Here is a 26,420-nt window from a genome sequence, read left to right as displayed (position 1 = left end):
TGGCATGGGTCCTCAGATCCTCAAAAGGTTCTATAGCTGCACCATCGAGAGCTTCCTGACTGGTTGCATCACTGCCTGGTATGGCAACTGCTCGGCTTCCGACCGCAAGGTACTACAGAGGGTAGTGCGTACGGCCCAGTACATCACTGGGGCCAAGATTCCTGCTTTCCAGGGCCTCTATAACAGGCGGTGTCAGAGGAAGGCCCTAAAAATTGTCAAAGACTCCAGTCACCCTAGTCATAGACTGTTCTCTCTGCTACCGCACTGCAAGCGGTACTGGAGCACCAAGTCTAGGTCTAAGAGGCTTCTAAACAGCTTCTACCCCCCCAAGCTATAAGACTCCTGAACATCTAATCAAATGGCTACCCAGACTATTTGCATTGCCCCCCTCTCCCTCTCTTTTACACCGCTGCTACTCTGTGTTGTTATCATCTATGCATAGTCACTTTAATAACTTTACCTACATGTACATATTACCTCAACTAACCGGTGCCCCCGCACATTGACTCTGTACCGGTGCCCCCCTGTTATATAGTCTCTCTATTGTTATTTTGCTGCTGCTCTTTAATTACTTGTTACTTTTATTTCTTCTTCTTATCCGTATTTTCTTTTAACTGCATTGTTGGTTAGGGCCTGTAAGTAAGCATTTCACCTGTTGTATTCGGCGCATGTGACTAATAAAATTTGATTTGATTTGGAGTCTGTGTTTCTACAGTGTCTCTGACCCTGGTCATTCACTCAGGCCATCTATCCTGGCTTTGAGTTTATTTGTTTCGGAGCCTGTATAGAGTTAATGTAGAGTTTAGTAATTTAGTTGCTGTCGAGTTTGTCATTTTGTATTTTTCTGGCAAAACAAGTACAATCATTGAAATACTAATTCTGTAAATACCTTCTTGATAGGTTGTGAAGTGAAAAGAAAAGTGTATCCTGTTTCCCCATTCTCTACTCTTCATTTGTCGTCATCACATCCCCATTACACATGATCATGTTTAGGTCTTCTTGACCCTATCCGACTCTCTATCCCCAAAGCCCACGGTCCTAAAAACAGATCTGCTATAGTTAGTGTCCTCTGAGGATATTGTTTTATATCAACCTCCCTCAGGCTCTGGGTTAATGGCCTCACTGTTAGCCCAAAGGCTCTTTATGATAAGCCTGATATCAGCTGTTACCCCCAAGCATATGGTGTTAGAAACACATCTGTTATCATTTGCAGAGGATGCTACTCCCCCCTTGTGGTGGTGGTTTTAGTTGAATGATGTTGGTTAGAAATGACTGCTCATATCAATGGCAATATCAATGACACTGATGATTTGTGTTTTATATAACACATGTATTGTGGTATGTTTTTAGCAAAAGTGTCACAGGTAACCTCAGTGGCAACAGCACAGCAGTGAAAGTCACAAGACATGAAGAAATTGCAAAACGCCCAGTCTGTATAGACATGAACAAATGTCATACTGTCTCTCTCTCACACACATGCACACACCCAGGGAGGTTCCTTATTCTTTGTTACAGAGTAACCTCAACCACGACTTCTGTAACTGCTAGTAGAACTAGGAATTCCTCAATTTTCACCGCAAAAAAAAATCAATACTGTTCTCTCTCTCTCACTCGCTCTGGCTGTTTGTCCTGGACTCTCTGAAATGGCACAGGCAGAGGAACTCATCTACCAGGATTAATTCCTCTGTCCAGTCTGTCAGGATGTGCTGAGAGATCCAGTGGCTATTCCCTGTGGACACAGTTACTGCATAGTCTGTATTGAAGGCTGCTGGGACCAGGATGAACAGAGTGGAGGAAAATACCACTGCCCCCAGTGCAGAACTACTTTCTCCTAGAGACCTGAACTGTGTAGAAATACAATTTTAGCAGAGCTGGTTGAAAAGATTAGGGTCTTGGGAGTCCAAGTTTCTCCTCCTGAAGATTTTGTGAGATTCACCTTCAGCTCCATTTGGAATCACCCACTCGAAACAAGCATGTAATGGTTGAGGCCACCGGGCAACAACAGGATAAGATCTGCTCTCATCATGACAGACTCCTGAAGATCTAGTGCCATACTGATCAGCAGGGTGTCTGTCTGCTGTGTGTGATGGATAAACACAGGGGCCACGATAGTCTCAGCTACAGCAGAGGACAGACCGACAGGTGGGGCTTGTCATAGCATTCACACACCCCATACGGACCAGGGGATATGAGTGCTGTATTATTTTTCTTAGTTGCGCAACTTTGTAAAGGGGGCGTGTTCTCTAAGTGTGCGAAAGTAAATATTTGTCATCACCCTCCGATTATGATTCAACATTCATCCTCTATTTCTTCATCAGACCGGAGAAAGAGATACAGAGAGGCATTTCCATACAGATGCAATGTCAGAGAACTGTTATCAGATGCATGGTCTTAACCCATAAGAGTTTAAGCTATATGGAATTGTTTTAAGAAAATCATACCAATGATAATTTTGCATTTTTACATGTATTTAACCCCTTATTGTTTTTACACTAAAATAGTGGGGAGGGGTTCTACTAAGCTATATGCAATTGTTTTAAGGTCATACCAAGGATCATTTTGCTATTTGATTTAGAATTTTAAGACCCCTTGAAGTATTCCAAAAATATATTTTAAAAAATATTTGATTAAATGTATTTGGCCTTACTGCTATTAGCCCATACAAATGCATTGAATAACAGATTCACTACATGGAACAACATAGTCCCCCCCCACCCCCCCCCCAAAAAAAAGATCTACAGGAAGTTTGATCTGAAGTGTGTGTCCTATATCTGAGAGATAGAAGAAAGATCAGGAAACATTTTTTTTAATACATGTATTTAACCCTTTATTTTTCTCAGTAAACAGTCTCCATATACTGTATACTTCCATGATTTTTTTGGACTGGTACTGGGAGATCTTCAGACAAGTCTTGCGAGCCCTGTCCTAGAACAAAACCTACATGTACGTGTTCGTGAGAGTCTCACCTTTGCATAGAGGGGTCATATTAGTGTGTAGCCAAAACTGTGTGTAGCCAAAACGCTACTGACGATTTTGTGAGAAGACCGATTTTCGGGATGTCTCATGGTCTGACAAACACCGCTCTAGCTCTGTCACCTTTCACCGCAGATGCGGAAGTGTCACATATGCAGATGTGGTGGATTGAGACGCAATTCAATGCAAAAAACCGGACATCTTTATCTTAAACTGACATATTTTCATGGTGATGTTTTTATTATGCTAATTAGATTTCCGCATGGGTGCAGACATCAATCCGTAGGGGGCTTTATATGGTTACCAATAGACCTGAGAAAGAAGCATATGAGTTGAACAAAATCATTTACAACCATTGTGGAATTCCAAAGTACATTTCTGTCTAAAATCTACAGTGTTAATATTTTAACATGATAGTCACAGCTGTCCATATGTCTGTCCTTATGTCTATTTTTATTTTCAATAGAGGCAGTTGGAGAGAATTTGTGACCAATCCCAGGAGAAAATCCAAGGTAGAGAGAAGAAGGTTCAGGAGCTGAGGGAGGCTTTGGACTCTGTCCACTGAGCCACAATGTAGGGAGGAAGCTCTGTTCATCACAGAACATTCTTGGCAAAAGCAAAGGCTTAATCATCGCTGTGACCCCTCTCTGTGTCTCCCACCAGCACTCTGCACAGACAGCAGTGGAGGACATTGAGAGGATCTTTACAGTGAGGGGATCTGATTCGCTCCTTAGAGGTGCTGTGAGGTGAGAGAGCTGATCAGAGTCCAGGAGGAGACTGGAGCAGGAGGTGACTTAGCTGAGGAAGAAAGACTGAGCTGGAGAAGCTTTTACACACACAGGATCACATCAGATTCCTCCAGGTATTATCAAGTATATTTGATCATAAAACTATATGGTCTTCGATCTGGATTTCTAATTTGCCTCATTTTGTATCCTTCGCTCACTGTTCCCTCTCTAGATATGCCCATTCCTACCCCCCAGTCCTGGAACTCCAGACCTATCCAGCATCCCGATGGGTCAGACCTGTTGTTTTGGAGCGGTGTCAAAAGCTACCTCTGAACTAACAGAGACTGGAAGACGTCTGGAAAGAGAATTGGTTACAGATTCTTAGAGCAGGTCTGACATTGATATGTAAAATATTCAACACCAGCACTTAAATAGAGCTTCATTACCTGCCACCTGGCGGTGGTATATGACCTATTTTATCAAACTGACAAAAATGTGTATTGCTCTTCAATCGTTTTATAAAATGAATTAGTGCATAATTGTTGATAGCCGTTTGTTGTTATTCATTGAACATTTCCCATATGCAGTCAATACAGTGGAGATTGTCCACACACCAGAGCCCCAATTCTTACAATGTATCTGTCCTCTCAGAGCAATACTTCAAAAATGTATCTAAAATCAAAAATCTCTCTCATTCAATTGGGCATCCATTTCTTTCTTTATGGTCACCAGCACGCATTGTTGCTGAAGTATACAGTCGTGACCAAAAGTTTTGAGAATGACTCAATATTTGCAGTGTTGACCCTTCTTTTTCAAGACCTCTGAAATCCGCCCTGCCATGTTGTCAATTAACTTCTGGGCCACATCCTGACTGATAGCAGCCCATTCTTGCATAAACAATGCTTGGAGTTTGTCAGAATTAGTGGGTTTTTGTTTGTCCACCCGCCTCTTGAGGATTGACCACAAGTTCTCAATGGGATTAAGTTCTGGGGAGTTTCCTGGCCATGGCCCCAAAATATTGATGTTTTGTTCCCCGAGCCACTTAGTTATCACTTTTGCCTAATGGCAAGGTGCTCCATCATGCTGGAAAAGGCCATGTTCGTCACCACACTGTTTCTGGATGGTTGGGAGAAGTTGCTCTCGGAGGATGTGTTGGTACCATTCTTTATTCATGGCTGTGTTCTTAGGCAAAATTGTGAGTGAGCCCACTCCCTTGGCTGAGAAGCAACCCCACACATGAATGGTCTCAGGATGCTTTACTGTTGGAATGACACAGGACTGATGGTAGCGCTCACCTTGTCTTCTCCGGACAAGCTTTTTTTCCGGATGCCCCAAACAATCGGAAGGGGATTCATCAGAGAAAATGACTTTACCCCAGTCCTCAGCAGTCCAATCCCTGTACCTTTTGCAGAATATCAGTTTGTCCCTGATGTTTCTCCTGGAGAGAAGTGGCTTCTTTGCTGCCCTTCTTCACACCAGGCCATCCTCCAAAAGTCTTCACCTCACTGTGCGTGCAGATGCACTCACACCTGCCTGCTGCCATTCCTGAGCAAGTTCTGTACTGGTGGTGCCCCGATCCCGCAGCTGAATCAACTTTAGGAGACGGTCCTGGCGCTTGCTGGACTTTCTTGGGCGCCCTGAAGCCTTCTTCACAACAATTGAACCGCTCTCCTTGAAGTTCTTGATGATCCGATAAACGGTTGTTTTAGGTGCAGTCTTACTGGCAGCAGGCAGGTGTGAGTGCAAAGCAATGATGACGGCATGTGTTTCCTTGCAGGTAACCATTGTTGGTAGAGGAAGAACAATGATTCCAAGCACCACCCTCCTTTTGAAGCTTCCAGTCTGTTATTCGAACTCAATCAGCATGACAGAGTGATCTCCAGCCTTGTCCTCGTCAACACTCACACCTGTGTTAACGAGAGAATCACTGACATGATGTCAGCTGGTCCTTTTGTGGCAGGGCTGAAATGCAGTGGAAATATTTTGGGGGGATTCAGTTCATTTGCATGGCAAAGAGGGACTTTGCAATTAATTGCAGTTCATCTGATCATTCTTCATAACATTCTGGAGTATATGCAAATTTCCATCATACAAACTGAGGCAGCAGACTTTGTGAAAATGTATTTTTGTGTCATTCTCAAAACTTTTGGCCACGACTGTACATTTATGTTATCGCACAAGGTAAGGTCTATTCTACACCAATCACACATCCTAATTATCTCTGCTCTGTTTTCTCCCTCTCCTCTCTCTCCACAGATTCCTGTCAGCTCACACTAAACCCAAATACAGGCTTCTACAACCTCCACCTGACTGAGGGAGACCAGGAAGTGACAATGAAGGGACCCAAACTGTGCCTCAACCATCCAGAGAGGTTCCACCTTCTCCAGGTGCTGTGTAAGAAGGGTCTGTCTGGGGCCCACTTTTACTGGGAGGTAGAGTGGAGAGGGAAGAGGTCCTACATAGCAGTTTCTTACAACAACATCAGCAGGATGGGCTTTGGTCCAGAAGCCCAGGTTGGCCTCAATGAGAAGTACTGGGGTTTACTATGCACCAAAGAAGCCTGTAGTTTCCTACATAACAACATAGAGACTAAACTACCTGCCCCTGACCCTGAATCCTGTATGGTAGGGGTGTCCCTGGATCATAAGGGTTGCAGATCTGTCCTTCTACAGCATCTCTGAAACATTTACCCTCCTCCATACTGTCCAGACTGTATTCACTCGGGCCACTCAACCAAGGGGCTTTGGACAGAGCTAAATTTATTCAGCTCCAGTGATAACAGATATTAGACCCATAACAGACATTTACTTGTATAATTTATATTGAAAACAGGTTAAAAACATTAGTCTCCCTTATATAAACTGTAACAGTTACCTTCGATCATACTTACAACTGTGCCCTTTTATTTAATCCCCATTCAGTATTGCCATATTTGAGCAACACATCAGAAACCAAGTGCATAGGAAAAGGTGTGATATGATATCAATAATGCACTTCATACTATAAAAACAGAACAAGACAGGACAGCACTGAGCTTGTCATCCCGGTTGGCTGTCCATCTGTGAGCCCGACTGGGACGATCTGATGTCTTCTCCTATGAACTCATTCACTGCAGACACAAAAGACACAGCAACCAGTCAGACATTTATATATGAATTCATGCTGTATACTGTATCAATACATCTATACAAACAAACATGGTACAAATGTATTGTTACTCTTGTAACGGTGGAGATCAACACAAATGAGAACCTCGCACATGCAAACTTCTCACCTTCCTCTAATGTAATGTGGTGAAAGGATGATGAGCTGGGAAATTCCAGGGGGCTCTCCTGCATTTTAGGTCCAGCCTGAGCAGGTCCCCTGCCCTGGTGGTCCCATACCTCATAGTGGGAGTACGGTGGTGGGTAGAAGTCCTGATACGGGCTAGGGTTGGAAGGAGGCGAGGGGCAGACCTCATGAGGGTAGGGGTAGTGGGGGTAGGGAGAGGTAGTCATGGGGGGACGAGGGGAGGAGGAGATGGGGCTGCTGGAGGGGAAGGGACTCAGAGAGGAGGAGTGGGAGGGAGAGGGGGAAGAGGACAGGTATGGGGAGTCCAGCCAAGGGGAGGGGGAGGGAGGCTGGGGGACTCTGGGGTAAAAGGGAGGCAGTAGCTCAGTGAAGCCCAGCTCCAAGTTCTCAAAGCTGGGGTGTCTCTCCGACAGAGAACCTCTGCTCTCCTCCACAGCTTCCGGCTTGTGGCAGTACTCCTGGTAGCTCTGGCCGGGGTAGGGGGGAGAGCAGGCTGAAGGGTAGGGGGGAAGGTGGAAGGCCAGTCCTCCCTCCTCAAGCATGGGATCATTCCCCCGGTGCACACCGCTGTCCACCCTGCTGGGCCTCCTCATGGAGCAGAGTGTCACCCCCTCCAGGGGCAAGGCAGAGGGATGCGACAGCAGAGGGTCCTCCTCTTTAAACATGACTGAGGGTGAAAAATAAGTGGTAATACGTAGTCTGGTCCCTGACCACGTAGATAAATACCATGGAGATTAATTGTTCAAAATGAACCAAAAACAACAAAGATAGTTCCAGTCTCAGCGGAGAGGCTGATGGATGAAGTGAAGGGAGACTCACCCGGCAGGTACTTGAAACAGTGAGTGCTGCTCCTTTTCCTCTTCCCGTTGGAGACGTAAAGGCACACAGATACTGGGCGGCTCACTGAGAGGTCGCTATAGGCTGGAACTCGCACACACAGCAAGCACTGGGAGAGGACAACATGAACAATGTACATTACAATTCTCGTACATGTGCATGAACACTTATGCTCGCACACTCAAACACACATACACCCAGAAACATACTATTTTACCTCACTACTGTTGTCACGGTCAACATGTGCCTCCTCTTCCCACTGTAGCTTTCCATCTGGTAAATAAGGATATCAATTATACCTTATTTCATGGACGGTGCACATTGAACATTGAAGAATTGTAGACAATAACGCTTAAACACACACACTTACACACACACGTCATTACCTGTCCCTCTTTCCATAAAAAGCACTCTGGACATGGGCAGGAAGTTAGACCCACCCAACAGTAGCTCCTCCCCTCCTTCCACAGAGCAGGATGTAAGACTGACCGACTCCACCACTGGCAGCTCCTGAGCAGAGCGCTGGGCTGAGGAGAGCGATTGAGAGGAGAGAGAGAGAGAGAGAGACACAGAGAGAGAGAGAGAGAGAGAGAGAGAGAGAGAGAGAGAGAGAGAGAGAAGACAGATGATTCGCTAGGATATTGATAAATATGATACCTTATCAAAATACAAACTCAAAGAAAGTGTCAGGACAGGGAGAGTTGACTGTGATTGTTGGCTGGCTACTCACAGCACTCTATAGGAAGGGAGGCGACCTGCAGGGCCAGCACCCGTCCAGGCGGGGCCACGGGAGGGGCCAGGGGGAGGTGGGTACGGAACACTAGGCGCACACGCGTGTTCTTCCTCCCTACGTCCGTCTCTCCTTTCCTCAGCTCGATGTCCGAGTTCCTCAGCTTCAGAATGCCAGCACAGTCAATGCTGAGAGACAGAAAGGCTGTTTTATTCACCACATAGACACACTCACACCGTACAATACCATGTACACACGTACTTAGTACACACACACATACTTATACAGGAAAGCTATTCTTTCTGCCTACTCTGTTACTCCATACAAACCTTTTGTGTGCATTCTCTTTATTTCTCTGTTAGTTACTCACAGCGCAGTCATGTTGGTATCTGGGTTGAGGGGGATATCCAGTATTTTGGTGCCAGCTTGGACGCTCTCCTGACTGGCAGTGCCCACCATCTTTCCTGTCACCCTGAGGATCAGAAGAAACGCTTTAACAATAAAAACAAAAACACACTAAAACACTGAGGCAGCACATACAATCACAGATTCACTGTAGTATTGTTGCCTACCTGTGAATCTGATAGAAAGGGTGAGGCCGGATGGACCTGTCATCAGCTGTTCCCACAAACACCTGCAATGAGAGCGGCTGTCTCTCTGTGTACCCAGTCAGCTGGGAGAGACAGAAAAGAAACGGAGGGAAGGGAGTTATTGTTTAGATCTATACTGAGGGTACAAAACATTAAGAACACCTTCCTAATATTGAGTTGCAACCCCCCTTTTGCCCTCAGAACAGCCTCAGTTCGTTGGGGCATGGACTACAAGGTGTCGAAAGCGTTCCACAGGGATGCTGGCCCATGTTGACTCCAATGCTTCCCACAGTTGTGTTAAGTTGTCTGGATGTCCTTTGGGTGCTGGACCATTCTTGATACACACGGGAAACTGTTGAGAGTGAAAAACCCAGGAGCGTTGCAGTTCTTGACACAAACCGGTGCGCCTGGCACCTAATACCATACCCCGTTCAAAGGCACTTAAATATTTTTGTCTCGCCCGTTCACCCTCTGAATGGCACGCATACACAATCCATGTCACGACTGTCTCAAGGCTTAAAAATCCTTCTTTAACCTGTCTCCTCTCCTTCATCTACACTGATTGAAGTGGATTTAACAAGTGACATTAATAAGGGATCATAGCTTTCACCTGGATTCACCTGGTCAGTCTATGTCATGGAAAGAGCAGATGTCCTTAATGTTTTGTACACTCAGTGCATATGTGTTAGTTTGGGATTGAAACCATAATCTATTTAATTTACTTATTTATTATACCTTAACAACCGGATGTCCCCCTGGTGATGCCTTGACGGCTCCTCTGCTTCCCTCCGTCTCGTAGTGGGCTCGGTGGTGTGGGCGGGGCTGCACCTCGATACGCAGTTCATATTGGTCAAACTGAGTTGGCAGAGGCCAATCAAGTGGTGGCAGAGCATTGGATCTGTAAGAACAATGGACCAGTCAGATGTGTGGGCGGGGCTGAGGGGAACATCCTGGCCACCCAAAGAATAATAATGGCAAGTCAACACACTATTGAGGGATACTGTATAAACACATTGTGTAACCTGAACAGAGGGCTGTGGGTGCTGGCTCTGGTCCTCCCCCAGCCCAGAGCAGGGGGCACAGACAGGTAGTCCATGCCCATGGAGGGGGCCTCTCTCTGCTGCAGCGGCTCTGGGAGTGGGCAGTGGGAGCTATGGGCTGGAGCCTGACCTTGCTCCACCTCCCTGGGGGAAACCTGGAGGACACAAACCAGGGACTTCTGGTTGAGCATGAAAACAAACTATGGAAGTTAAGATCTACAAACCACCAGCTGACCTGCTCCAGTGATGTCTTCCTGGTCTTCTGTGGGATGCTCAGCTCAAAGCTGCTGTTGGGACCCTGTGACTGAGAGGTGGAGTCTCCTTCCTCCTGGTTACAAGAGTGTTCGTCAGAGTAGCTGCTCCTGCGGGAGGTGCAGGGGGAGGCCAGGGGGGAGTTCCTGCGCTTCTTACCCCCCGGGGAGGTTGGCCGGGAGGAGGGAGACAGGCAGAAATGGGAAGTGGCCTCATTGAGATCCTCCTCCTCTACTAGCAGCGAATCGCAGCTGGACGCAGGACTGAGCCAGCCGCGAGAAGAGGGGCTGGAGGCAGGGCTTGGGCTCAGGGACCCAGTGCCGGTGCCGCCGTCGCGGTAGCAGAATGGGTCCAGTAGGGGGAGGTATAGGCGCTCCCTCTCCCAGCCACCTCCTGTGTCCCAGTAGTTACTTCCTGCTGGGGCAGTGTCATCCTCTGGAGAGATAGTAGTGATCTGGATGCTAGGGCACTCCAACACACGGGACTCTGAGACCTGGGAGAGAGAGAGAGAGAGATGGAGAAATACAGACATACAGACAGACATAAGTCAGAACATTAACCCAGTGAGTCCCACTGCAACGCCGGCGCGATTTGGACTTCTAACAATGTGTGTTTGCGCTACAGACTTCTTGTACCAATGAATTTGTCTATTTCTTCTGCATCTGTTGGTAACAACCATTAGTCTGTGTGATTAACCGGGGCTAAGCTAGAGCGGTGTTTGTGAGACAAGGGCAGATCCCAGAAGCGGTCCGGGGACGGGTCTTTTTACAGAAACGTCTGTAGAGTCCGAATTTGTTTGAGCTACAAACTATTAAACCTATGTATGAAAAGCTGAGACTCTCAGAAACACGGACACTGTTTGCTCTTTGACACTCACAAGCTACACAAGAGTCGTTAGAAGGTACAGGGTTCTTCTACATAGAAGATCGTAGCACATCTAGAACATAGCGTCCAAAATACCGTAAAAAGCTCACATAGTTGCCGTCACAAACTCCACACGGTTGTCACTGACTAGTTGGATATTCATTTCCCACTGAGCAAATCATTTCTGTACTTACAGCATTATTTTTGTCCGTTTTTTTTTGTGCTTTGCTTTGGACCTTATTTTTGTTGACATTTGAATGTGACAGTTTATGTCAAATGGTTTTGTGTTCTACTTGTAGCCCTTGTTGTCCTTAGAATGAAATGGTAAAACGCCTCATTGTGAGGCTAAACATAACGGCTGGACATGCAGATAAATGAAAGTCATATAAATGAAAAGCTGATTTTTGCTGGGGACTCGGGACTGATAGGGTTAACAATAGAGACATGTACAGTAGGGACCATACTGCAAGGACAGGTATGGCTTCCAGCATCTCTGTCCCACTCTTACTGACCAGGAGAGTAACTGGCCCATCTCTGACCACTCACTTGTACAGATCGCGCTGGAAGACTCTCATAAGTCCCGCTGAACTCCCTCACCAAGGCACGTCTGGGGGGCGGGGAATGCATCCCAGCCCTTTGACTGGCTGAAGAAGACGGTGGGGTAGTGATGCTGATTGGCTGGCCTACATGAGTGGCAGCCAGGTGGCTGTCTGTGACCAAACAAAAAATGTGGGAAAGGTGTCAGGAGTCTCTCAGTTACAGTTGACATGGTAAGCTGTATCCTACTGAGTTCACTGTTAAGAGAGTACAGAGCCAGAATACATTCACGTTGAAGAGTAAAACTACTACTATAAAGAGTATCCCCTAACCAGGGGTGAGAGGGGTGTGTATGAAAGCAGAAAGGGGGGAAGAAGAAAGGGGGTGAAGGAGAGCGAGAGAGAAAGTAAAGGAGGGAGAACGGAGGGAGGTGTGGTGCATGCTCAGTAAACAGAGATTGAGGTTTCAATCCAGATGGCAGCTGTTAACTTCACTCACACGCACAGCTGATTAGAACCACATTGAGTTCTGCCCTTACACACACACACACACACACAACATACAGGCAAGCACAAGCATGCAATACACAGCACGCAAACTCCATACACATGAACACACACATCCCCCACACACAGACTAGCACACACTAGGCCTACATCCAGACACATAACTTATCTATATCCAGGTAGAGAGAGGTAGAGAGATAGAGAGAGAGAGAGAGAGAGAGAGAGAGAGAGAGAGAGAGAGAGAGAGAGAGAGAGATCAGTAGGCCTCATACTTTTACCAATGATGAACATACTCAGATCAAGTCAAACTAAATAATTCTCACGACATACACCACACAGAGACAAATCACTACAATGTGGATTAGGCGTCAACATTGGGAACCATTGACCATCTTCTTTTTCCCTATCTGTCATTCTCTCTCTGTCAATCTCTCTCTCACTGTCACACACACTATCCAAGAAAGTGTTCTAACCAGTATTGCTCGACGTTGGGAGTGACAGGGAGCTATCTGTCCTCTCCCCTGCGATGGTGTGCTCCTGGTCCGCGTTGCGCAGCGGGGATGGGCCCCGGAGTTGGCGCGGCGGGTCCTCCTCAAAAACCAACTTGAACTCGAACTCCCCCTCCTCCCAGCCCGAACCCGGCGCGGCCCCCATCCCCTCAGCACGCGGAATAAATCAGAGAGACTGATGAAGAGAACACCCTGGCTGAAAAGATTGAGATCTACCTAAGTGTGATCCAATAATAATAATACTTTCCTTGGTCCTTTAAAAAAAAAAACATCGACGTTTTCAAAATTGTATACGTTCAAGGGTAGGTCCAACATTCGTTCTTGTCATCCAGATTGTGGTCGTTCTTGCTCAGAAACTCTCTGTAACTTTTTATAATGTCTTCCGCCGATAAGACATATTTTTGGACCACCGCTTCATCTATTTCATTCGAAGTTTTGGAGAAGACAAATTTTATGCGTAGGCTATCGTTGAGTTCTTCGAAATTCGTAAACGATCGGACCGTTATCTATCTATTCCATCAGAGGCTATCAGTGTTTCATTCTATTGCTCTCTCGCCATCCTTTCTTCTATTCGACCAGAAAAAAAGTGTATCAAATATTTTTGTAGTACTTTACCCTTAATTGCCTTTGGGTGGGTTTCTCACCACAGTTGGACCGTTACTGGAATTCCATAGGACATTTGGGTTGTCAGTCAAGGAGACCCCCTCCCCTCTCCCCCTGCCTATGTCCATGAGCTGAGGAGGTTTGGTTACTTTGAGATTTTTACCAAGTTCTTATAAATAATTAATCAGTTATGTAGCATATACTGTAGATTATTGCATACATTTCCTCTGACAGTTTGACATCACATCCTTTTATTTCCAGACGTTTTCTGCTTTCCCTCCCTCCCCCATCACCAAACTTTTTAAATGGCATCAACTCGAGTGTAATAAAAGTAATGAAGTGACCCTCTTGAGCCAGATGTTTGGCTGGTGGGCTGTTCCTCCCTGCTGTGGCCTCACTGAATGTCCCAGTGCTCTCTGTCACAAGAAGGACAATGATGCTTCGCTGTCACTCAGAGAGCATGAGGAGGCCAGGCTGTTTCCTGTGGTGTTTTACATGACAGCCCCCACCTCTCTTCTGTTTTCTTCCCTTTCTCCTCCCATTACCCCTCTCCCCCTTTCTCTTTTCCCTCCTCCGTGTCCCTCCTCCAGCTCTCCCAGGCTCACCCCCTCCCTCTCTTCCTCCCTTCCTCGCCTTGCCTTGCAAGATCTGTTTCTGATTATCCTCTGTAGTCTGTCTGCACTCTGTCTGAGACGGGAGACGAAAAGCTTAAATAAACATGCTCCCTCCCTCTCTTTCTCTAGCCCCCCCTTCTCTCCATCGCTCACCCCTCCTCCAGTTCTCACAATCATTATGCTATACAGGAGTTGGAGGCTTTTTTTGTGTCTCACTTTCTATAGTTCATACTCTTGGGGATGTGGGTACCGGTATCTTTTATCCAAATTAAGATAGTTACATTTGGTGAACGTTATTGCACAATCAAGATTGAGGGTTGCCTAAAGACTACTTATTATTTAGGATTATAGTTTAAATTATGGGGGATTGGGATATTTCAATAGGTTTATGGTGTCTTTCAGAATGATCTGGCCTTCATGGAGTTTTGGCAATAAATGAAAAAAGAGCTCTTTAGAGTTGATATAACCAGTAGAGTTTTATTTGGGAGGAAAATAAGTGTTACAAATTAGAAGGATGATATGTGGGTCAAATCCTCAGGCTGGGTTTCAGCTGCTGTCTGATGTCAACAGTTGAATGTCACTCATTGACGGAGGAAGATAGAATTATGTGGATATGTTGCCACCATGTGGTAAAAAGGTGGAACAGTCTTTCCATAACATTCCCAGAAAGGGAATATATACAGTACAGGACAGGGGTATTAAAATCCTACCCTGGATGTCCGGAGTACCGGCATTTTTTTTGTTCTACCTGATAATTAACTGCACCCACCAGGTGTCACAGGTCTAAATGAGTCCCTGATTAGAGGGGAAGAATGAAAAAAGCACTGGAACTGACTTCGAGGTCCAGATATGAATTTGAGAGGTATAGGAGATGAAAGAGGGTGGCAGGTAGCCTAGCGGTTAAGAGAGTTGGGCCAGTAACCGAAAGGTTGCTGGTTCTAATCCCTGAGCCATCTAGGTAAAAAAATCTGTTGATGTGCCCTTGAGCAAAGCACTTAACCCTAGTTGCTCTGGATAAGAGTGTCTGCTAAAAACTCATATCATATATTCAGTGTATCTGAACACCAGTGGGAAGTGTTTATGATAATACATTCGTATTTCAACGACAGAGCTAAAATCAGAAAAGAGAGTGGCTGGATGCATGTTTTGGTGGTGTGTGTGTTAGACAGGAACTGACAACTGTCAGTTCTGAAGAAATCAAATGTGTGAGTGATGGTGACGTCCATGTCTCTATGTACCTGGACAAGGGAGTATCATTTTTCACTCACTCCTTAACTTTCCATCTCTGCTTCTGCTGTCCTCTTTTTACCTTGTGCCCTACCCCGGAAATAACCAACATTCCTGGGTAAGTGTCAGAGCTCTGTGAGCAAGTGTGTGCATGTGTGTGATTAGTGTCTAACACTCTCTCTGTGTACATGTTTGCGTTTGTGTGGTTTGGTGGATCATAATTGTGAAAATTGTATGTTTGCGTCATCAACACACTCTTAAAGGTACCCTGAGGATACAGAAATATCCACTGTGATGGATGAGAATGGGAAATGTTTAAAGATTGTAACAATTTGTACAGCAATTGTTGTTTCCAAATTTTGCAAGCATAATAACATAATTGTTATTACATTTCGCTAGCAGATGAAGTATCATTTGGGTTCCCGAGTGGCGCAGTGGTCTAAGGCACTGCATCTGAGTGCTAGAGGTGTCACTACAGACCCTGGTTTGATTCCAGGCTGTATCACAACTGGCCATGATTGGGAGTCCCATAGGGCGGTGCACATTTGGTCCAGCGTTGTCTGGGGCTGGGCTGGGGTTGCCTATCATTGTAAATAAGAATCTGTTCTTAACTGACTTGCCTAGTTAAATAAAGGTTAGAGAGAGAGAGAGAGAGAGAGAGAGAGAGAGAGAGAAAAAAAAGTAGTTAGGACACACCTCTCTTGCCCCTCACAGCGTGGGGCAGCACATTTATTAGACACATTAACGGGGAAAGCAGTTGTGAAGAAGAACATAGACTGTTAGAAAGAGAGAGGGAGTGGGATACGAGCTGTCAGAAAAGAGAAAGAAACAGAGAGCATAGAAAAATAGAAAACTGATCCCACCACATAATACATGCCCTACTCAGATCCATTGCTCTTCATCATCCTCTAAATGCTTAATTGTGTAATAAGGTGAGTGGCTGCAAATCTCCTGAACTTTTATCTGGCACATACTGTGTTCTCATTGTATGCTCATTCTCATTTTCTGTCTCGCTCTCTCTCTCTTTCTTTCTCTCTCTTTCTCTCCATATCTCTTTAATCATTCCTCATTCATTTTCCATTCTCTTTTCATTCCTTTACAAACTTTACATTTCTTTCCTCTTTTCTTCATATATTTTCTCATTATATCAAGTTCCATCTCCTCTGTCTCCTCTCTCCCCCTCTTCTCCATGTGTTGGTGAGCCCTTCCTGTCTCTGTGTGGTTCTGTGTTCCTTGCTGTTGACCTAACTCTGCCTTGGTTCTCATGTTTACACATGTCTACACTGATCTGCTTTTGAAATACACAAAAGCTGCTATAATGTCATAGTCTGGAAAGTAGGGTGTATTTTATGTTCTCACATTCCCAAAGAACAGTTGTATTCTTTCTAGAAATTCAACCAGCATATAGTACAATTATAATACAATACTATTTTAACTGCTTTAATTTCTTTCTTTTTTTCCTTTTTTCTTTGTTAAAATAACTGGAAGAGGGGAAACTTGTTGCCCTGTTAATAGCCTGTCAAATTAGTGTGATGAATGGCACGATTTCCACTTCTTTGAACGATTATTTGGTGTCCTTCCTCTCCATAGCTTGACAGAAAGTTAGAAACAGAACTTACAGCACGGAGGAAGACAAGTACAATGCCTTTGATGATAGGAGGAAAGGATTGTGCCAATGTTGAGTATTGTGAGAGAAAGAGAGAGTCTTTTGAAGGAGCAGTGTTAACATTTGGCATGTTTTAGCATGTCGTCTCAGTGCTCTGCCAGTATACTGTTGGCCAGGAGGCCTAATGTGAATATTTGCTTGCCTGATTCAGTGGCATCACATTTTATGTGTGCTGCAAAAACATTGTCTACCGCAAGGAGAGAAGAGTAATAGAAGATAGAGAGAGCTATGTTTCTCCAATCCCAAATCAAACCGTAGTCCAACCCTTTGGCACTTGGATTCAATTGGTGTAAACAATATGTAATATGCAAAACAATCCACCTAACTTGGGTTCGAAGATCAAGCTCGATGCCACTTCCCAAATCAAAGCTTCATAAGAACAGGTCGAATTTCACCCAAATAGTACTATGTATGACTCTTTCTCTTTCTCTGTTCACCTCTCTCCCTCAGAATCAATAACATCCCCAATGGCCAATGACAGTGACTTCCTTCGTTCTTCCGACTCATCCATCTCCTCCCTTGATGTCTTCAATGACACAGAGATCAAAGATGACATCATTGTCCTGTTCTCGAACAGCACTGTTGAGGATCCCAGCGTTGTGAGTAACAACGCCACCACAGCCATTGGGGCCCTCATCCTGGGCCTGGTCTTCCTCCTCGGCGTTCCAGGGAACCTCTTCATCATCTGGAGTATCCTGGCCCGTGCCCGCCGACGCTCCGTCACCACCCTCCTCATCCTCAACCTGGCGTGTGCCGACGGCTCCCTCATGTGCCTCACCATCTTCTTCATCATCTATTTGGCTAGGCAGAACTGGGACTTTGGCACCTACATGTGCAAGGGGGTGTTTTACCTGTGCAACTTGAACATGTATGCCTCCATCTTCCTCATCACGCTGATGAGCCTGCACAGGCTGGTGGCAGTGGTTTGGCCCCAGCGAGTAGCGGCCCTGGCCAGCAAGACGATGGTAGTGCGGGCAATAGTTGTGCTCTGGGTCCTGGTGTTCTTCATGGCTATCCCAGCTCTGGTGTTCAGGGAGCAGAGGGATGATCATAACGAACTGAACAAAACCCAACGGGTGTGTGCCTCAGATCACAGAGTGCCTCAGCATGTAAGTTTAAGAGATAAGTGAATATTAAGTTAACAGTGGAGTTAGATACATAATATATTGTTCTGGTTTAAGTGCATTGTTATTTAGGATTGGGAAGAGGTCTATATGTTGATACAGGTACGGTCATGATATGACTACTAAAATCATGAATCCTATCCAATCGTACATTTTTGCTCGAGATCTTGTTATGACAGACTCATTCATGTTCAAACACGCCTGGTATTCCACTATGCTATCATTACATGTGTGCAGTTAATCGTTACCTCATTTTTCATGTCCAGTTGGTGTTCCAGTACACCTTTGAGACAGTAATGGGATTCCTGGTTCCGTACGGGATTATAGTGAGCAGCTATGTCTGCATCCTGAGACGCCTCAGACAGACCAAATTCCGTCGCAAGGTCCGCAGTGAGAATCTCATCCTGGCCATCGTTGTGATGTTTGCCATCTTCTGGTTGCCCTATCACATCATCAACATAATACAGGTGTGTGATCATACGGGATTGGTTATTTTGACGTTTCACTCAGAATGTGGAGAGTAGCATAGGAAGTTGTACTATTTTACAGTGAAGGAATGAATGAAAGGTTTTGCTCTGTGGTTGCCTCTCCTAGGTGGTGGCTGAGCATTTTGATGACACTTCACCAATAAAAAAGAGGTAAGTGCTCACCAACTGACCCAACATTTCCCCTTCCATTTCAATATAACATAAGCACCACCATACAATGATAGTAAAAAGACTAATGGCAACATGAACTGTGTCCCTCCCTCTGCAGACTATATAGGATATGGCGGCCCAGTCGTGCTGTGACCTCCGCTCTGGCCTTCATCAGCAGCTGTGCCAACCCTATTCTCTACACATTCGCTGGGAAGTCCTACATCAGAGGGGACGGCATGGCCTTTATGGCTCGCCTCTTTGAAGGGACATCTCTGGACACTGGGATAAGGAAGGGCCAGCCGACAACCAGGGACAGGGAGGGAAATAGACTCAAAGATACGTTGTCTTTCAGCAGCACTGGGGGCAATGTTGTGATGAAAGGAAAATAGACACTCATATGCAGGGTTGCACTGCACATGCTATCCACTCATCATGACGATGCACTCCTGCACACAGACTGCTTACATGTTTTTATTGATATATAGATCTGCTCCTCTACTTGCATATGGGACCATCTGAAACAATCACTACAATATTCAGTGCACCTCATGTGAGACACAAGTTTCTCACTAGACCCAACTTCTCTGCCTCAATTATTTTGTAAATGTGTTTGTCAAATGTGCCTTTTTTACTTAATTCATTGCTTGTGCCGCTTGAATGTTTGTTGAATCGCACGCTGCATTCAACACCCTGCATTGACAGCCACACACCCAACAACCACAGCACTAGCACACAAAAACATATTCTCAACCCCTGCCCCATGGAGAGCATCACTCCAGACACCACCCAGCCAGAGCACCACACAGCCATACACCACCCAGCCAGAGCACCACACAGCCAGAGCACTACACAGCCAGAGCACCACACAGCCAGAGCACCACACAGCCAGAGCACCACACAGCCGGAGCACCACACAGCCAGAGCACCACCCAGCCGGAGCACCACCCAGCCAGAGCACCACACAGCCAGAGCACCACACAGCCAGAGCACCACACAGCCGGAGCACCACACAGCCGGAGCACCACACAGCCAGAGCACCACACAGCCAGAGCACCACCCAGCCAGAGAACCACCCAGCCGGAGCACCACCCAGCCGGAGCACCACACAGCCGGAGCACCACACAGCCGGAGCACCACACAGTCGGAGCACCACACAGCCGGAGCAGCACACAGCCGGAGCACCACACAGCCATACACCACCCAGCCGGAGCACCACACAGCCGGAGCACCACACAGTCGGAGCACCACACAGCCGGAGCACCACACAGCCGGAGCACCACACAGCCGGAGCACCACACAGCCGGAGCACCACACAGCCGGAGCACCACACAGCCGGAGCATCACACAGCCGGAGCACCACACAGCCGGAGCAGCACACAGCCGGAGCACCACACAGCCGGAGCACCACACAGCAGGAGCACCACACAGCCGGAGCACCGCACAGCCGGAGCAGTGCACAGCCAGAGCAGCGCACAGCCAGAGCACCACACAGCCAGAGCAGCACCCAGTCAGAGCAGCACACTGCCAGAGTAGCGCCAGCCAGAGCAGCACCCAGTCAGAGCAGCACCCAGTCAGAGCAGCACACTGCCAGAGCAGCGCCAGCCAGAGCAGCACCCAGTCAGAGCAGCACACTGCCAGAGCAGCACACAGAGGACAACATTGTCATCCTGTGTGACTCCAACGACAAATATCTTGATGGAAGACGGCTGTTCCCAAAGAGAGGAGTGAGGAAGATCTGGTGCCCAACTATGCAGTCAGCCCTTGGGATCCTGGCAGAGCAGAGACTGAGACCACCGACTCACATAATCATCCACACAGGGACAAATAATCTCTGCAAGCAGGGTGGATGTAACCAAGGCTCTGACCAAGATGTTTTATATATTATTTTTTTTACTTCAGTTTAATTTAGTAAATACTAAATTGTTGGTTAAGGGCTTGTAAGTAAGCATTTCACTGTAAGGTCTACAGCTGTTGTATTCGGTCCATGTGACAAATAAAATGTGATTTGATTTGATGTTGATCTATTAACAATTTTAGAGACATTGTTGAGTAGGAACATTTCTGACACTGAGTTCAAAATCCAGGGTTACATATTATATAGAATTGATAGGTGCACTCTAGGTGGGGGAGTAGAAACCTATGTCCTCGATAAATTACTGTCTATGAAGATTTCACGTGAGATTGTCCCTCTACATGTTGACATTTTTTTGTTAAAATAACTACATGAGAACAAGTCATTGATGATTGGTAACATTTACAGATCACCCAATGCCCAAGTAGACTCCATAAACAATATTATCACCACAGTAATTGAATGCATTGGTCAAATGAAGGGATCATGTTACGTGACTTCAATAAGAATCTGCTAAGGATTATAAAACTATTGAAAATATGTACTTTACTGAATTAAAGTACCAACCAGAGTCAATAAACAAACTCATAATGGGACTTTGGTGGATTGGATCTTGGTGACACGTCCTGGCAGGATTATACATTCAGGTGTTCTTTCAGTGATCATTCCATCATCAACTCCATTTGGAAAATTAAGATACCCAAAGCACCACCCGAAAAAAGTGTTTTTAATTTTGTCCCTGCAGGCCAGGGTAACCCCTTTTGGTGCTGTGAAAGACCTTTCCATATGGGTCACTGAATAACCCTTTGAATTAACATTTGTACGGTTCTTCATTACACTGACAGAGCCAAAGGGTTTTCATTACACTGTAGAAAAAAATCCTGGCTACTAGTTGCAATGAAAATACAGTAAATTGCTGTATTTTTAGAGCTGGATTAAGGTATTACTTCTATAAGGGGCAGTATGCTGCCATATTATGATTACTTGAAAGACAACCTCTCTTGGGATTTGAACTCACAACCTGTCAGTTGCCAGGAACCTGACTTTCCTGCTAGGCCACCAGCTCTGTGGGTATTATAGATATTGCTAAATAATTAGAACCAACAGATATTTTGTAATTTGTCACTATGGTAGAACCCTTTTGGGTGCCACATAGAACCGTTAGATTTTTTACAACCCTCTCACAATGAACCCTGTTTTTTTTGTCACTGTAGGGGAATCAAATTGGGTTCTCCGTAGAACCCTCTCATGAAGAGCCCTCTGGTTCCAGGTAAAACCAATGACAGGTTCTGCAATTATACTTATATGATACTTCAGATGCGCTTATGGCACATACTGTTAGGTACTCACATGGTACTGGTCAGTACCTTTAAGGGTACATTTTTCTACCCAATATATTATATATAAGGTACAATCATTACTGCACTTTGAAATGTAGATGGGGGCAATGTGCTGGTTAGGGCCCATTACCATATTTGGGGGCATGGTCTAAAATAGGATGTATTTGGTTATAAATCAAACAAAGTCCTATATCATGCTGTTTGCTACACAGGAAAGAATAAACTCCAAGCTGGCAATTTCAAAATGAATGCTAGTGATGGAACAATTGATTGTTTGAAATATCTGTGTTTATGGATTGATTCTGACTGATATTTTGGAAAGCATATTGATTAGGCTGAAACAGCTGCATTTTGGAGCTGCTTTACTCAAGAAAGCAAAAAGAGACCATATTTGTATGCGGCTTTATTAACTCAATGAAAATGTTTTGACGTTGTTGGCAAACCGATATGTGACGCATATTAATTCCAAAATAACATGGTTCTCAAAACAGATGGGGCTCTGCCCTGAATAACGGAAGAAGAACTGTCTAAGGCGCTTCTCCCAGCTGCCACTGATTCCATCACAAACAGGATCCTGTGATTCACAATAAGGTTTTGGAGTTCCTCAACAATATGACGGGATGTAGTGCGAACTCTCCCCTTGGAGATGACTTCCTTCAGTCTCTTCAGAAACCTGCTGTATTCCTGTTAGATTTACAAAATCCAGGATTTGTTGTGTTCACAACATCAGTGATGGATTCAGCACTCACTGAAGCATCCCTCATTTCAATAGTTGTGTTTCTTACAATAGGACAATTATCGATTGGCAACTCGACTGGAATCCCTGGAAGCGTCAATGTTTCAAATGGGTCCTCTGACCTGAAGGGTTTTGAGGAAGAGCTTGATAGGGAGGAGGTAGTTCTGGGTGGACGATACTCTAGCTCTTCATTGCCTTCATACTGAGCCATCTCTACACTTTCCAACATAGTTCCCACTATGTTAGGAAGTTGGGTGAGCTTACCTGAGGTATTCATCTCTTCAGACCTGGACATTTCATTCTGAACAATGACCAAGATCTGACTGAGACTTCTTTTGGTATCAGCCATGATAGCAATGATTTTGGCAACTGTTTTCTTATGCTGAAAGAAAAAATACCCCAGCTTTCTCTTCAGACTCTGGACAAAAGTATGTGCTACAGACCACAGTGTCACGTTCCTGACCTGTTTTCCTTTGTCATGTATTTGTTTTAGTTGGTCAGGGCGTGAGTTGGGTGGGTTGGTCTAGGTTTGATTTTCTATGTTGGGATTTTGTGTTCGGCCTGGTATGATTCTCAATCAGAGACAGCTGTCAATCGTTGTCCCTGATTGAGAATCATACTAAGGCAGCCAGGGTTTCACTTGTGTTTTGTGGGTGTTTGTTCCTGTGGAGGTTTTGTTGCCACACAGGACGGTTTCGGTTTTGTCACGTTGGTTGTTTTTGTATTTTGAAGTGTTTTGTTGATTTTCATTAAAAGAATGAACACTAACCACTCTGCGTTTTGGTCCCCACCTTCTGTCAGCGAGGACAGCCGTAACAGAAACACCCACCACAAGGGGACCAAGCAGAGTGGAGAAGGGCAGCGACAGCAGCAGAGACAGACAGAGGAATGGACATGGGAAGACGTCTTGAACGGCAAGGGTTGCTACACATGGGAGGAGATCCTGGCTGGAAAGGATCGCCTCCCATGGGAACAGCTGGAGGCAGCGAGGAGAGCAGAGGCAACCGGAGAGAGGAACCGGAGGTATGAGGGTACGCGGCTAGCACGGAAGCCCGAGAGGCTCACCCAAAAATTTCTTGGGGGGGGGGGCTAAAGGGGAGTGTGGCGAAGCCGGGTTGGATACCTGAGCCAACTCCCCGGGCTTACCGTGGAGTGAGAGGGCGTCGTACTGGTCAGACACCGTGTTATGCGATGGAGCGCACGGTGTCCCCAGTACGCGTGCTTAGCCCAGTGCGGGCTATTCCACCTTGCCGCACTGGGAGGGCTAGGTTGGGCATCGAGCCGGGTGCCATGAAGCCGGCCCAACATATCTGGCCTCCAGTACGTCTCCTCGGGCCGGCGTACATGGCACCAGCCTTACAGGTGGTGTCCCCGGTTCGCCTGCATAGCCCAGTGCGGGCTATTCCACCTCGCCGCACTGGCAGGGCTACGGGGACCATTCAACCTGGTAGGGTTGGGGAGGCTCGGTGCTCAAGAGCGCGTGTCCTCCTTCACGGTCCGGTATATCCGGCGCCACCTTCCCACCCCAGCCCAGTACTATCAGTGCCAACACCAGGCACCAGGCTTCCAGTGCGTTTCCAGAGCCCTGTTCCTCCTCCACGCACTCTCCCTGTGGTGCGTGTCTCCAGCCCAGTGCCTCCAGTTCCGGCACCACGCACCAGGCCTACTGTGCGCCTCAGCAGGTCAGAGTCGGCCGTCTGCCCAACGCCGCCTGCGCTGCTTGCCTGCTCAGCGCTGCCTGAACTGTCTGCCTGCCCAGCGTGGTCTGAACTGTCTGCCTGCCCAGCGCTGCCCATCTGTCCCGAGCCTTCAGAGCCGTCCAGCCAGGACCAGCCAGAGCCGTCCAGCCAGGACCAGCCAGAGCCGTCCAGCCAGGACCAGCCAGAGCCAGCCAGCCAGGAGCTGCCAGCCAGCCAGGATCCGCCAGAGCCTTCCGCCAGCCAGGATCCGCCAGAGCCTTCCGCCAGCCAGGATCCGCCAGAGCCTTCCGCCAGCCAGGATCCGCCAGAGCCTTCCGCCAGCCAGGATCCGCCAGAGCCTTCCGCCAGCCAGGATCCGCCAGAGCCTTCCGCCAGCCAGGATCCGCCAGAGCCTTCCGCCAGCCAGGATCCGCCAGAGCCAGCCAGCCAGGATCCGCCCCTCAGTCAGGTGCTACCCCTCAGTCAGGTGCTACCCCTCAGTCTGTTACTGCCCTTTGGAATAGTGGGATTGACATGGAGGGTGAATATTGGGAGGAGGCTTACGGAAGCGGGGGTTGACTATGGTGGGGTGGGGACCACGACCAGCGCCAGAGCCGCCACCGTGGACAGACGCCCACCCAGACCCTCCCCTAGACTTTGTGCTGGTGCGCCCGGAGTTCGCACCTTAAGGGGGGGGTTCTGTCACGTTCCTGACCTGTTTTCCTTTGTCATGTATTTGTTTTAGTTGGTCAGGGCGTGAGTTGGGTGGGTTGGTCTAGGTTTGATTTTCTATGTTGGGATTTTGTGTTCGGCCTGGTATGATTCTCAATCAGAGACAGCTGTCAATCGTTGTCCCTGATTGAGAATCATACTAAGGCAGCCAGGGTTTCACTTGTGTTTTGTGGGTGTTTGTTCCTGTGGAGGTTTTGTTGCCACACAGGACGGTTTCGGTTTTGTCACGTTGGTTGTTTTTGTATTTTGAAGTGTTTTGTTGATTTTCATTAAAAGAATGAACACTAACCACTCTGCGTTTTGGTCCCCACCTTCTGTCAGCGAGGACAGCCGTAACACACAGCTTAATCTCAGACACAACACCAAATTGTGAGTCTGTGGATGAAGTCTCTGAATCTTTTGAACCCTGAAGAAGGTCAGAGCCTGTAAGCCAGAGGACTGGACTGGAACAGGCTTTTCACACCATCTACTATGATTTCAACAACATCAAAGGCTGTTGTTTTTGAACTCATGGAGGAAGTACTGGGGGTGCCCTGTAAAATTAAATTTAAAAAATTAAAAAATCAGACTGGTTGATGCTGACCCCACTGCAAAGTGACTTGGTGTTGTGAGAACTCACTGTGGTTGAAAAACATCTCATGGATTTCTTGAGGACTCTTCCACATTGAGTGGTTTTGCTCTGAAATTCCAAATTACTCCATCTGAGGAAACGTACAAGCTCTGTAATGTTGAGGACCTAAAAGAAGATATATTCTATAGCCAGGTCATAATGCTGTCCACCAATTCATGCGCTGCAATGGTTTCCTCGGATTACATTTTCCCATCTGAGGAAGACCACTCTTCTGACTTCTGACGTAAGATCAGAATCCAGCTGACAACTCCTGATGAACTGGCTGCATTCCCTGGCCATCCAGGATGTTTGCTTGCCTGACCTATTAGGTGTGTGTACTCGGACAGCGATGCAGCCTGGTTCGCTGCGGACTTGCCTTTAAAGCTTGTGGTTGTGAACAGGCGGCTTCTCAAGGTGTTTTATAAGGCTGGATAGGAACTACTGGTGAGAATGTTCTAATTTTCACTGAAGGAGACTGATCCCATACCTCCCTCTTTTGCAGCCTCCAGTGTTTTTGTACCTGGCCGTTCTTGTAGTCCCTCTAAAAAGTGAATGCTGCGGTGGATCAGTTTGTCAAAGTGGTCAAGCCTCTGATGGCCTCCGCAGTGCATACACGTACAGTTCGTCAGCATTCTCGCTACCGCCAGAGAGAAGACAGGAAAGAAACCACCATTTACCTACCTCTAGGTTGCTGTACATATGTATTTGGTTTTTCATTCTATCGTTTTTCATGGAACGTTTG

At 46.6% G+C, this 26,420-nt stretch overlaps 2 protein-coding genes across 2 annotated transcripts; one reads left to right on the top strand and one right to left on the bottom strand.

Moving 5' to 3' along the window:
* Nucleotides 1–7,231: 7,231 nt before the first annotated feature.
* Nucleotides 7,232–13,419, bottom strand: LOC120020635 (nuclear factor of activated T-cells, cytoplasmic 4-like; the record flags this gene model as incomplete). The annotated part of the gene is made up of 12 exons (XM_038964345.1): nucleotides 12,822–13,419; nucleotides 11,852–12,015; nucleotides 10,425–10,934; nucleotides 10,172–10,344; nucleotides 9,885–10,047; nucleotides 9,132–9,232; nucleotides 8,930–9,031; nucleotides 8,560–8,747; nucleotides 8,216–8,356; nucleotides 8,047–8,102; nucleotides 7,812–7,938; nucleotides 7,232–7,659 (listed from the first exon to the last, which is right to left on the bottom strand). Coding segments are annotated over exons 1-12 (2,334 nt in total), but the record flags the coding sequence as incomplete, so codon positions are not given.
* Nucleotides 13,420–17,434: 4,015 nt separating this feature from the next.
* On the top strand, nucleotides 17,435–19,118 carry LOC120020634 (leukotriene B4 receptor 1-like). The gene is made up of 4 exons (XM_038964344.1): nucleotides 17,435–18,076; nucleotides 18,358–18,558; nucleotides 18,686–18,729; nucleotides 18,848–19,118. The coding sequence occupies exons 1-4, from the start codon at nucleotides 17,435–17,437 to the stop codon at nucleotides 19,116–19,118; spliced, it is 1,158 nt and encodes a 385-aa protein (XP_038820272.1).
* Nucleotides 19,119–26,420: the final 7,302 nt, after the last annotated feature.

The sequence above is a fragment of the Salvelinus namaycush genome, chromosome 25 (genome assembly GCF_016432855.1).
Source record: "Salvelinus namaycush isolate Seneca chromosome 25, SaNama_1.0, whole genome shotgun sequence".
Classification (NCBI taxonomy): domain Eukaryota; kingdom Metazoa; phylum Chordata; class Actinopteri; order Salmoniformes; family Salmonidae; genus Salvelinus; species Salvelinus namaycush.
This window is presented reverse-complemented; position numbering and strand designations above follow the sequence as displayed.